The sequence below is a fragment of the Conger conger genome, chromosome 18, assembly GCF_963514075.1.
Source record: "Conger conger chromosome 18, fConCon1.1, whole genome shotgun sequence".
Classification (NCBI taxonomy): domain Eukaryota; kingdom Metazoa; phylum Chordata; class Actinopteri; order Anguilliformes; family Congridae; genus Conger; species Conger conger.
In genome coordinates, this window is record NC_083777.1 from 24,888,286 (window position 1) to 24,902,039 (window position 13,754).

The 13,754-nt window shown below is 42.7% G+C and overlaps 1 protein-coding gene across 1 annotated transcript in view; it reads left to right on the top strand.

Annotated features, from left to right (window-relative positions):
* The first annotated feature begins 742 nt into the window (after positions 1–742).
* The window catches only part of col13a1 (collagen, type XIII, alpha 1), a 51,185-nt gene continuing 38,173 nt past the window's right edge, over positions 743–13,754 (top strand). The window contains exons 1-7 of the mRNA XM_061228154.1: positions 743–761; positions 4,790–4,825; positions 6,815–6,841; positions 9,501–9,551; positions 11,580–11,615; positions 12,437–12,463; positions 12,802–12,828. Of these exons, the coding sequence (XP_061084138.1) occupies positions 4,805–4,825; positions 6,815–6,841; positions 9,501–9,551; positions 11,580–11,615; positions 12,437–12,463; positions 12,802–12,828 (189 nt within the window). The 5' untranslated portion in view covers positions 743–761; positions 4,790–4,804. The remainder of the gene's footprint in view (positions 762–4,789; positions 4,826–6,814; positions 6,842–9,500; positions 9,552–11,579; positions 11,616–12,436; positions 12,464–12,801; positions 12,829–13,754) is intronic.

Consider the following 13,754-nt stretch of genomic DNA (forward strand, 5'->3'; position numbering starts at 1 on the left):
ATAAACCCTTTAAAACTATATTTTTACTATATTTTAAAAAATATATAAAGATGAGCCACTGTATATTTGGTTCATAGTCGGTACAATACATCAAATGTGAGAGACATTTCTAAGGTGAGCATCTGTGTCCAAGTAGATCTCAAGAACCAGGCTGTGGACAATTTTACCACCATTTTTATCAAAAACATATTTCATAAACTGCAGTGCAGACATGATGTACTGTAAAATATTACGACAGGTTTCCCAAACTCAGGTAAATCTATCTTTTGTACCGGTGATGAAAAACAGAAGCAAAAAAGCCCTTTATATAACCAATGCCAGCATTGGTTCAAAAAAGATTTATTAGACTAGGATAGTAAAAAAAAAAATCTTCCTGCACTATGGTAAGAAGCATGGCATTTTATTTGTAATCGCTTTGTGGTGCTTAAATGTCAAGTAAACCACGTGGAAAGGGTGCAGTGCCTTGGGTTTTTGTGCCAAATGCTGTTTTTCCTTTGTCTGTGTGTCACTGAAAGCCTGACCGTAATAAAGCTGGAATAAAGGGCAATTTGAAAATTTCATTAGACAGAGACGACCAACCGTCTCCAAAAACTCGAATGAGATTCTCCCATGCCACATTTACTATGGGCAGGCTGTGTGTTGGCTTTCTCTGTGTGATGTTATAATATATTTTTTTATTTTGCTGTAAAGTTCACTCTCTCTATTTTATGCCCGTCTCTCTCACCATTTTCCAGGGCCCTCCCGGACGAGCTGGCTTTCCGGTAACTGTTCTTTCACGTGTGTCCTGTCTGTGTGCTGCTCTCTCTTCCGTCTCTGGCTCTTCTACTGAGAAGCTGTGGTCTTGGCATCGATAAAGCAGTTTCACACCCATCTCCCCTTGGTTGTCAAATGACTATCAATAGGGATTAAGGATTGTAAAACAATATTTCCTAGCGCATGATAACGTTTTTCAGCAAGGGGGTTCAGCCTCATATGCGCGAGTATTGGATTTGGATGATAACAGCTTCTTAGAAGAAACTGACCTACGAGGCACTCTGTTAACAAAAGGACACGGGAGATTGAGCTGAAACAAAAACAACTGGAGGATTTTACCCTTTTAAATTTAAAATTCTGAATTATTTGTATGTTTTCAACATAATATTCTTTAAAAAAATGCATTTGAGTTGTCATAAGTACTGTAATTAGCCGTATCTTTTATTAAGATTTATATGCAGAACTGAATGAGCCAGAACTAAATTGACCATCTCCCCTGTCCTGCCGTGCTTCCAGTTCCCCCTCAGCCTGACTCTAATTGTTACTAACACAGTACCACACCCAGGCTCCCCAGCATGGCACTCGGGCTGGAGACCCCCCCCCCCCCCCCCAGTATGTGACCTTTCACCCAGCTGTCAATCACAGCTTGCAAGCTCGTGGTTCTTGGCTGACACTTTCCACCTGCGTGAGAAACGTCTAGTTTTTTTAGTTTTTTTATTCCAAGAGTAGTTGGTGGGATAAAACTGGGATATAATCCTTGCCTAGGTCTAGGATTGTGTTTTTAGGGTCCTGCAAGAGGAAGCCAGAAATTCCTTTTTTGAAAGGAGAAGAATATACGAAGGATAGACCCCGTTTGTCAGATGAGAATTGCAGGGGTATTTTTATTTTACAATTCTTATTCAATTTCTGCAGCTATCAAGAGTTATGAGATAAAACTGGATCCCATACAGTAATTCATGGACATTACTTATGACCACCTTGTGGTGCTCCCTTTTTTTTTTTTTTTTACTTCCACTTGGATTTGATCATCAGCATCTGGTATTTTCACATTCTTTACAGTTGTGGAGGACTTGGTCTTCTTCCTGTCCAAGAATATTTTAGAATTGTAGGGGACCTGATAAAATATATTATTTTACATAACAGCAGTTCCCAATGATTTGCAGAAGAGGGCCACCCATTGCTTTTTTTTCATCTGGATAAGGGCCTCTGTAATGATGTCATTTTCATCCAACATCAACACAACGTTCCTGCTACGCATATGAGCACTGCATTTTCAGACCCCCAAACCATCAGCTATCCACTCAATTTATGTCAAGATTTACTGTTTGAAGATCTTTTTTCAGTGAAACTGCAAAAGCACTGAGTTCAAAGTCTGAATACACTGAAACAAACTGAAAAATGAATGTCAGAAACAGATCTCAGAAGGACTTTTATGTGAAGTAGGACAAAATAAAATCGTGCTTGCATTCACCTAATCTACTTTACTAGTTTAGCTGCATTTTGAATGTAAATGGCAGTTCAGTTGTAGTTTCTCATTATACTGTAACTGCAGTAATTAACCACTCATTCAGACAGCATGGCAATCCTCAGAGTATCAGCAGATGAAAAGACAATGTCCCAAAATCTCCTAGAATTAGCCTCAGTAATTAACTACAACACTACAACCTGTCACCATCTAACTAAGAAACCAATGCAGGATCTTCAGACACCAGTATTTCATGACTATGCGTAATGTCTTATACACCAGTTATCAATGTGGACCCAACACAGCACCTAAACCTGCTACATCCATGAAAATACAGTGGCTACTGTCAATATTTCAAAAGCTGCTCAGTGCTGCTTTAAAGCCACAGTGGACTACCAGTGACAGAGGCCAGTTTAATTGCAGTCAGTTGAAAAGTGAGCCTCTTCCAAACAGGGAAGAGCCGAAAAATGGGAATTCAGAAGTTTTTTTTTTTTTTTGGTGTTTTTTTTTCCTTCATTTTTTTGTGGGCCATGGCTCAACAAAAGCAGTATTAAAGCAGACACGTAGTGAGGCAAAGGACCTGGGCCGATCGAGTTTCTGTCTGAGATCTCTCGGAATGTTCCGGAGCACATTAACAGACCTGGCCAGTGAGTCACGCCCCAGTCGACTGGAGGGAGGAGGGCATCGTGGGGGGGGGGGGGGGGGCAGACGACAGGGAACTGGTGTGCGGAGGTGTGGGGGGACGTCAGCGACAGATTGAACTTCCTGTTCAGTCGCACTGCGCTCGGCCACAGGAGTTACAGAACAAAGGGCAGTATATTTATACGCATGACTACGAACCGTATGACGGGCTGGGTGGGATCAGCACCTTGGACAGGGTTTATCAGAGATGTCCTCTGAGCGCTGTCCCGGGAGGCCTCAGCGATGTGTTAGGAACGAGCCACGGCCCACGCCTGGTGCTCGTGGTGGTCTCACACCTTGTGACCCCCTGCCAAACCGCTGACATCATTCCCCTGAATGAGAATGGACAGAATAATAATCTCACCACTGGATTAACTTCATCACGCTGAGGCCAAAATTATGTATATTTATGCTAGACCAGCCTTTGGCCCGTCCAGCGTTAGTGCACGGGTATTTCAAACTCGCCGCTAAAGATAGTCTCTCTTGCCCTTTCGGGAACAACAGATTTGAAGTGCATCTGGGACTTGCGGACAACACAGCCAACTGTATTCTGCACACTAGACCTTCTCCTCTTCCACTTTAGTTTTAAGCCTGGACAGTCCTCCTCAGTTCTCATTAGGGGTCACGTTTTTAGTAGATGTGTCACCTTGACGTATGGGTCTGGCCAGAGCCTCTGAGAATCCTCCCCGCAGCTCAGAGTGAGCCGTCAAAAAGCTGTCATCGGCTGCCCACTCCCGCGCACTGACGCAGCGGGTTGTGAGATCGCTAGACTTAACGGCGAGGTACGCACTTTAAAAAACGAGCGGAGGAACGAACGCCTCCGTACGCCGAGTCCTTTCAACACCACAGGAGTTTACGGCTGTCATGAACAGTGAGAAATGGCTGAGTGTGGGTGTGTGTGTGTGGGTCTGGACATGGACCTGGATCGGAGTTTTATTCACATTGTGGATTGTTATAGGCATATGGAGATAGCAGGGGCTTTCATGGACTTCATCTCAGTTAAATGAGAAAGGCACTTTACAATACAAAGGCAGTTTTACTTCCGCTCCCAAGGTCGATCACAGTGCTGGGGTATAGAGCATAACTCGCTGAATGTGTCTGGTAGAGCATAAACACTTATAAATACATACTTATAACTAATGTATTAATCAGTACTGTAGAGCTATAGATTGGTATGTGCTCAATGTAACCAACTAAAAACTTTTTCAGGGGTTCATTTTGAGGTAACTATTGACTTTGCCAACAAATGAATTAATAGATTGAATTCTTAGCGCACATTTTATATACAGGTTAAAATCTAATTTTAACTTCACTACTTTCTACTTTCTACTAATAGTCCTTAGATATTCTTTATGTTGTGGCAATCTGTTCTAGTGCTCGCGCTACAAGCAAATGATTCCACAGGTATGCCAGAGGAATCAAATTTGCTGCCTTAAATTCACAATGGGCTCACATTAATCTTTTTCGGAGCTCATTGACTACAACTTGCTCTTCCCTGCACCCTCTCTCAAGGCCTTGCGTAGATGGTAGTCAGTCTTGAGACACCCAAACCTTGTAGCATGTCTGCATTGACAGTATTCGACCACTTGAAATGCTTGGGAATCCCTAGTTGGCTGTAAGTAGTTTAGAAGTAGCCACCAGGTGGTCAGCTTAACTTTACTGACTTTGGCCAGACCAACTGTCATCTGTGCCATAAGAATTATGAATCTGTACAAAAAGTTTTAGATTTATTTTGGGGAAATGATATGGGGAAGTTATATGCAGTACAAAAGAACCAAGTGCAGTTAATTGTTTGTAAAGTTAAGCTGATTGTTTTAACCTAGTAGTAGAACTAAATCCTATTAAAATTATTATTTACAACCCTCCTTTTGACTTTACATTGATCAATAGGGTGACAAAGGAACAATGGGGATTCCTGGAAGAATGGTGAGTGAATTGGGAATGTACACGGCAAAAAAACGTAGTATGTAGAAAAACTATATCTCCTGTAATAGTGGGTTAATACTGTAGTTTAGTGGCATGTTATAGTTGTAACCAGTCATAATGATGGTCAGATTTCAATGCTTTGACTGACCCAGCAATACCAATCAAAATAAACTGTACTGATTCAGCCCAAGAGGCAATAAGGAAAATTGCCCTTTAAGGGTACCATAAAGCACTTGGCAATATGAACCTGGTTCATTTGCTTTTCACTTTCGATAAGATATGGCCCTGCATTCAAATCTGAAACAGACCTGAAATCTGAAATGAGTACATTTCTTTGCAGCCAGCACTAGGGTGCAGCCATCTTGGAACACGATCGGTTGTGACATCACTAGGTTGATTTGTCTCAGCTGCGTAAGCTATTCCTATGATTTTCAAAGAGCTCAATGATGAATTGTGATGAAAAAAACAAAGGCCTGTGATGCAGAAATGAGTAATACTGAACAAAACATTTAAAATTAATCTGACAAGACTGCATCGCGAGCTGGCTGCTTTGCAATGGCCACCTGTCCACCTGTGGGACGGGGGTGATGGGTCAAATGAATCAGTCATTATTGAGTGCTTCAAGTCCCCTTTAAGGGTAGACTTTTAATGTATGCCCATCTACACAGGTGATTGTTGGGTTTGTCAAAGTTTTAACTTAGGTTGTATATCCAGTTGTGGTGGTCTTTGCCTGTAACTTTGAGTAACACAGATAAGTAGGTTTTTCATTTTTTAAGAAATTAGTTGCAGAAATTTCAGAAATGGAAAATGCTGCACAATTAAAAAACATTTGTACATCAACTTGGGGACATTTCTCAAAGTTAACGACAAATCACACTACAGTTGAACTGAACCTAAATAAGTATAATTAATATAAAATTTTTGCCATTAATCTGTCTGTATAAAGTTGTTTGATTTACAGCTCTGTTATAAGTATTGGAATATTAAGATGTCAACTCTGTTGAGGATGAAAAAGGCTTGGTTTGTTTTCTTGGCCCTATACAATTCTTGTCCAATAAGTTACACCTTACCACCAAGTTAAATGGCAGCACAGTCTCGCCACATTTCATTTCATGTCTATTCATCAACATTAGCCGTTGATTTTACACACAAATAAATGTACTTTTGCTTCAGAAATCATATCGTCCTCGAAATACCTAGAAGAGGTTGCACACAATGGTTGCCTTACTGCTTTTTGGAGCGAAAGCCATGGACCTCAGAGGCTACAGAGGGAGCAAATAGTGTATACACTTATGAAATTAGAAAGACAGGTCACATCTTTACAGCCTAATCCCTTGTTATGCAGTGAATTTCATTTTGTAATTTGTTATAATTTATGTACATTACACCACAAAAGGATTATGCCTCATACTTTCACTTTGAGTTGCGATACTTTATTTTTATATTTGCGATAAATGACGTCGGCAGAATACTATAGTGTGTTACGTGGAACCTTCGTGTGAGGGGTGTTTTAATGCATAATGCAGCAAGTTGGAGCTTGGGATGTTTTGACTTGATTTTTTTTTTTGCACCCACTTGAAGAGACACGCTGAACACTCACCGCAGTCACACATTGTAAAGAGACCGGCTGCTATCGGGTCCCGTGGCAGACCCACACAGGAGGATATCACAGCTGATCCCCCCATCCCAGCTGTCCTCCCTCCCTCCCTCCTCCCTCCCTCCCTCTTTCCCTACCTCCACCCAGCCCATTCTGTCCCCTCACAAATCCATCTGTGAGAAAGTGGCACCGAATGTCCGCCACTGCACCGTCCCACGGTTCAGCGACCTCACAAACCCCCCAACCAACCACCCCCACCGCCCCCCTTACCTCCACCCTTCAAGCTTGAGCGAGGTTGCCGCATGCCCCGTCTCCTCTGTAACCCCTTCTCCTCTCTCTGTGTCTCTCTCCTTCACACCTTGCATGTGACTGTGTCTGCTGTGACTGACCAGGGGTTAAAGGGCGACGCTGGGGAAAAGGTAAGTCGAGGGCTTTCGCGCTCCTGGGCCGTGGGCGGCGGGGCGAAGGCTGAGACCCTCGCAGGGGGTAGGGACGGGGGGGGGGGGGGGTGCAAGGGGGAGTCACGGGAAGGGTTTGGGGAATCCTTGCCCACTGCACAGGTAATGTGATTTTGGCAGAAGCCCGAGACTTTAATTCAGAAAGATCCTCGAAGGTTATGGTCTAAAGAAGTTTCCCACCATGCTTAGATTACATGAGTTAATTCCTAATAAAACAACACAGTAAAATAGGTCTCATGGGGGTTGCAAAGTACTTGAACAGTCCCCACAGAGAGACTATTTTAGGCTAACGGGAGGTTGTTCTATGTTGGCTGTTTGGGCAGTTGTTTTTAAAACTCTTCAAAATTCTATGGTTTAAAAAGATTCTAAGACTTTATGGTTTCTAAAAGTTGGACGGAATATCCATATGTGGAGCACCAGGGGATCACAAACGTCTGAATATTTAATATGACCAGCCTGTAGCCAAGAACCTTCCTCTCAATGTAATGGCTAACATTTCACACCTAAAGTATATTCAACACCCATAATATTAAATTTGTTTACATCATGTTGACATGATGTCTACAGCAAGATAGTATTACATCATGGTCTATGTAAGTTCTACTGGTATGCACTTTATAGTTATGCACTTTGTTGTATGCTCTGGATCAGTGCGTCTGCCAAATGCCTGTAATGTAATGTAACGGTTCACAACTCCAGGCATGAGTTGACAAAAGTTTTTCTGCAGTGGCAAATTGCTGAATTTCATCAATTTCAAAGCAAACATGTTGGATTCTCTGCATTCTCACCTATGCACTTTTGTTGATACTCTTCCCACCAAATGAAAATGATTGGGCCATGTTGCCTCATGTAGTGGTTGTTTACAATACCGTAGAGACATCCATCATTGCTTGTAGTTGGCTTTATGTACAGTATGCTGATGAGAATAATGATGCTGTCGGTAGAAGCAGACAAGTCCGTAAATTTGCTGAAAGACCAAACTAGCGGTTGCTGTCTCAATGTTCAACGGAACCCTTTGTTTTAGCAACATTTTTCAAGCTGCTAACTTGCTTGCTGAGCTCATTGCGATTGTCATTTCAAGTCGAGGACTGAGGGGAAAATGGTGGTTGAAAAGACTAAAGGACAGTTCTGTGGGCAGAGTAAGCCTACTCCTTGATTGAATTCAACTCTGAGTGGAGATTCTCTATACAAAACTCAATGTAGTCGCGAGGACTAAACTTAATCTGTGGAACAATGAGGGAAAAAATCAGGCACCGCATAATGTAGAAGACCTAGCGGTAGATTATTTCTGGACATTTCCTCTTCCTCTTAAGCAAATAAAACCCTGTGGCTGGTGGCGGGAAGCATGTGTACCGAGTGCCAGGGGAAGAGCAAAAACATGAAACCCATGATGGATGGAGGGGTTGAGTCCAAGGAGGACTGCTCGCTTAACCTCGCTGTTTTTCCTTCTTTTTGGAGCGGGGATAAATGGGTTGCGCTGGGAGGAAATGAAATCGACAGACCTCTCTCTCTCCCGTGTTTCACATCCAGGAATTTTTGGCTTGTTTGTTTTGGGGTGGGTTTCTCCCCCATCTGAGGTTGAGGTTGAGGTTAATATGCATAAGATTGTTCCATTCTTATACCTCCACACCATCCTCATCCTACAGTCCAGTGGTCGTAACTGAGCCCCCAAACGGAGGATATCTGGACATGCTCAGTCGTTTAACCACTTTAGGGGGGGGGGGGGGGGGGGCAACTCCAAATCCAACACTGGACTTCAGCAGTTTTTTTTGTAGCTGCGAAGGCCCCGCTTTTCCCAGTAGCCAAGGCAGACAGACTTGTGCGCTTGTGTGAAAACAAATATCCACCTCCTTGTTCAAAAACGTTCAAAATCACCAGGGTTTTTGATGGATCGTTGCCTATCAAAGACAGAGGGAAGGTAGAGTTTCAGGGGGGGGAAAGCTAATCAGGGAAAGTGGCAGTAACCTGAGCGCAGCCCGTCTGGCTCCTGTGTTTTTTGATTGTGGTGAGAGGGTCCATTGAGTGGTATGGAAAGGCTGACACCATGCAAATCATCCACTTAGACCAAGAGATGCAGTCAAAAAGCTGCGGGCGCAAACACTGCAGCTTTCTCACCACGCCAATGCTTCAACGTACCAGCCAGAAACAGAGGATCCTTTATCGTTTGGCCTTTTATTAAATAGTCCTGGTAGCAGCAACTAAATCAGCGTCAACAAAACAAGTTTTAGCGCAGATGAAAAGGCATGTCCTCATTTTACTCCTAAAAACAGCTGCTGAAAAATTTGTTTTAGCTTCTGTTATTTAAATTACACATCCGGCAAAAATATTTCAAAAAGAGTTTTCAGAGAGAATCCAATGGTCTTAGTCCATTTACTTGCTGCATTCGAAACGTCTATGCTCATATGATTAGCGCAACACAAAAAAACATACGTGGCTTCTTTGCAGAACTTACAGTATATATGTTATGTTTAACAGCGGTGGGCTTTGTGTATTGCATTGCATTGCTTATAAACTTGCCGTCTGTCACAAAAGTTGTATTAGAACGTGGCTGCGGTTGTGGGCAAGGGAGAGCAGAAGGTCGTCCAAGTTGGTCATCTTCACTTTCTCACTTTGTCCACAGGGAGCACCAGGGGAGCCAGGCCTGTCCATCATTGGCCCACGAGGACCCCCTGTAAGTGACTTTTACCCCTTTCATCTCCATTCACATCATCAATGTGTCTCCACAGTTTTCTGTGATGTTTATAAGATGATAGGTGACAAAAGGTGCAGGGGGAGCTTTGGAACACATCAAATACTTTCTTAGATTTTTGACTGATTAGATTTTTTTTTTTTTTTTTTTTTTTGGTATGTTATCCAATCTGGACAACGTACAGCAAAAGGTCAACATTTTGTTTCTGTGGAGGCATAATGACGGCTCTGTCATGGTTTTCTATTCAACAATAATTTCCATCAATGTACGGTTATATGTGAACTATGTCATTTTCATTTCATTTCATTTCACTTCATGGAAAGAAATTAAACTTCATTTGTAATTACAAAGGTTGTATACGGTTGCCATTTAGGATTACTGAAAAGGCCAAACTTGCTCCCGCCAAAATTAGTCATCAAACGTGGCCTTGTTGTCCTCAGAAATGTTTTGTTCTCTTGAATCAACATCATCACAGGCAATAAAGATTACTCAGCCCTAAATTTGCCAAGACTTGATTTACTTCTACTGTAGCAGGTAATCATGATTCAAGATGATGGGACCATACTGGTTTTTGTCTCCTGCCAAGTAACAGCGAGACAAAGATGTAGTGTTCCCACCCTATGAAATGCAATTTCCTTTCTGATTCCACGGCGAAGGGCGGGCTGCGTTTCATTCAAGCTCCTTTTCCACGGTGGGTTTCTCGGCCGGTGGAGGTGACCCAGTGACAGGTCCAATAACCCACTTAAGCTGACCTGACATCTGTTTTTCAAATTGACGATCGCATAACAGCCCCGCACCCCCCACCAATACCCCCGCCCAACTCCCCCCTGTAATAAGGCATCACTAATGAACACCAGACCCACAAGGATGCAAAGGCCCAGCCCACACTGTGATATATGGAGGCGCAGCCAAGCAGGGGCTCTTTCAAGGTGATCTTTTAGGCCAGGTGAGGATGACAAGAGGGGCTTAACTTTGACCTTCCAGAGGTCAGCTTCGAGGGGGGGAGCGGAATTGTAGTGGGAATGACAGCTCGGGGGGGTGTCCACCCCGTCACACCCTGTCACACCCCGTCACACCCTGTCACCAGCGCAGAAGACCAAATAAAACCTGTCATCTCGGACATTCTCATACGGCTTCAAAGTATAAACGTACTGTACAGTGTCTCAGCCCAAATATAATCTCATGCCAAAAAAGTAAGATGTGATGTAAAAACAAAATCAGATCATGTTTTTAAAAATGTATAGGCATAAGTCCAAAAAATATGCTAACTTCAGGCCAGTTTTAAAAACAGAAAATATCAGTTACAAGAGTTGGAGACTAAAGCACGGCTTTCAAAATCGCTACCCTTGACACGGTTTCCTATTAGACTGCATACTCAGACATGCAGACCTTTTATGCAGGCCGTTTAAACCACTCATAACAAGGCAAAGGGTTCAGAAATATCGACATATTCCTGGTCTTGCTTCGCCAACCATCTGCCTCTCATACAGAAAAGACACGCTGAATCTACAAAAACTACTGGCCAGACATACCATTTTTTTCACGGTCGCATTTGGTTGCTTGTAATTTAGTTGTTCGTCTCTCCGTTTCCCTTACTTTTACGGCAGGTAATGACCCCCTCATCCCCCAGAGGCTGTATGCAACATTTACATGGAAGAGGTGCATGTATGTTCATTGGACCGAAATATATATATTTTTTGGACAGCCTATTTTTATTAGCAGAACGAGGACTGGCGTGTTTCTCCCCATTCGCGGATTTCTCCCTCCTCAATCCTTCCTCAGTTTTGGAAAGCCAGGCTCAGATTTCCCTGTAAACCCACACAAAAGGTGCTCCCTCCAGTCTCCCATATCACTCCGTCTGTCAGAGCCAATTACCGAGCTGCCTGAATGCATCACCTATTAGCAGGGAGAACTGTGCCTTTAACTACGACCTCCTTTCAGCAGATCCCCGTCAAGTCTCTTTAGAAAAATCACTCCATGGAAAATCTGTCATTTTCCCTTCCTCTTTAGGGACAGCCTGGAACAAGAGGATTTCCCGGATTCCCGGTAAGTTGCCGCATCTTTCCCAGCTAATCCCAAGCTAATGGCTGTACAAATGCATTGTATGAGTTCATATAAACACAATCAAGAGATGCCGCGTTGTTCAAAAGGGTCCTGGAGCTCCTTCAGATTAAGATGAAGTATTTTTTTATCCCCCGGAGGGGATTTCAGCATCCTCCAAGCACACACAGAAGGGCTTTTTTAGACGAGACTCCAAACCCTGTTCCTGACTCACTACAATCATTTATGATCCCATGGCACTCTCTGCAAAGAGTAGGCTTTTCCCCCAAATCCTGGCCCAATCTGGAACTCTAAAGATTACCATCTTGCTTGCAGATTGCTCCCTCTATAAGATAATGTGAGGTGAATTTTCTGCTGCAAATTATCCATCTTCCCACTCACAATGAACTTATTTAAGATCAGTGAAATATGCAATATAACGGCAATCGATCACTATTTTGTAACTGTGAAATTAGTCACCTTATTTCATGTTCTACTGCATCTTATCATGATAAATCCACATCGGAAAAAATTACATTGGCGTCCCCCTAGTCTGGGATTTTGTCCAGACCTGTTTTCATGATCCTATACCATACAGCTTCTTACTAAGACTAACAGTCCTCCCTGCTGGTCAGGAAATGTGCCTGGAGGCCCCTGTCTGAATCGCATTGGTAGTGTTTTCTCAGTACCCCACGGTGTGCTGGACACATGTAGATCTTGGCTTCAGCTATCCAGGAAATACCCTTTCCCCCTCCATCAGGCTACCTGTCAGTAAGCCAATATGGGCATCCTGGACCTGTTTAATCCTTCCCTTTCTTTCCTTAAAGGGGCCAATCGGATTGGACGGAAAGCCGGTGAGTCTCGACCAGTCCCTGACAAACGCTGAATAGGCTGCAATTCAGCGTTTCAGAGCCCAGACCTTCAACTGTAAAATTATTGCGCAGTAATTGGAGATGATGGTGATAATTACGGGTGATGAGGATAATTATGATGCCGGTAATTATTGTAATTATGGTAATGAGGTAATTATTAGGGTAAGATGAAAATAACATTGGTGTTAGTGACATGTATAAATGTTATCCTCAGTAAATGGAGGCATTAGTACCAGTGAGCTGTATGAGATTAATTTAATGTCGCGCACGTTCAGGCACTCACGTTTAACTTTTACATTTGTTTCATCCCTTGGTTTCAGGGCCAAAGTGGACTGAAGGGAGACTTGGTGAGAATGACGAAAACAAACACATTTATTTCCTTATTCACATTTCTTTGATATTTCTTTCCTGCACTATTCATAAATTGTACACATTTCTCATGAAATGATGTCATAGGGCCATGTACGTTCAGCAGGTTCCGATGACACAGTGGCTTGCTTTGCGGTTGCATGTGTTAAGGACAGAATGCTATGGTTTCATTTACTGGCAGGGGATTGAAATTGAATGTGAGAAAACATTTTCTCATGTCAACCAAGTGATATATTTGGAAAGAAACAATAACATAGACATGGGACGCATGTTTTCTTATGGTCTGTGGGGAAATGTTGACATTTTTCTAGTACTTTAATTTCTAAAACAGCCGTTTTAGATGTCGTAAATTAAATATGGTGCACCTCTCAAAAATATTGTGCTGCCTGTGTTTTGTTTTGTTCTTGAATAAGAAGAGTACATTTATTTTCAATACTAAAGGACGTATTTTTAGTATAGACTAAAAGGATGACTTTTTCACATATTTTTCTCTTCAGGACTAAAACAATTCAAGTGAGAAGCTGAGTATTGCACAGACTTAATGGTCAAAGTAACACAAACAGACATTTTACAATCTCTACAGAGTAGCGGCTTGGAAAAGTTAGATTCAGTGCATCACTCTGACACACTTATGACCCTACTTCAATCACAAGTAGTCCCAGATGGACCATTAATGGAGACACCCCGGTGTTCGAATGCACGCCTCCAGGCCACTCACACTAACAACACTTCATCTGGGGGTTTACGGGTTACCGTTTTATCGATTAGCTTCCTGTCCAAAACGAGACTCATCTTTTTCTTCCACGCAACGATGAATCTTTCAGATGAAATTTACAGCGGTCAGAAATCGATTCCACGTTGCGCGCCTTCTTTGGACTCACGAGATCTGAGTTTCACCCGGGGC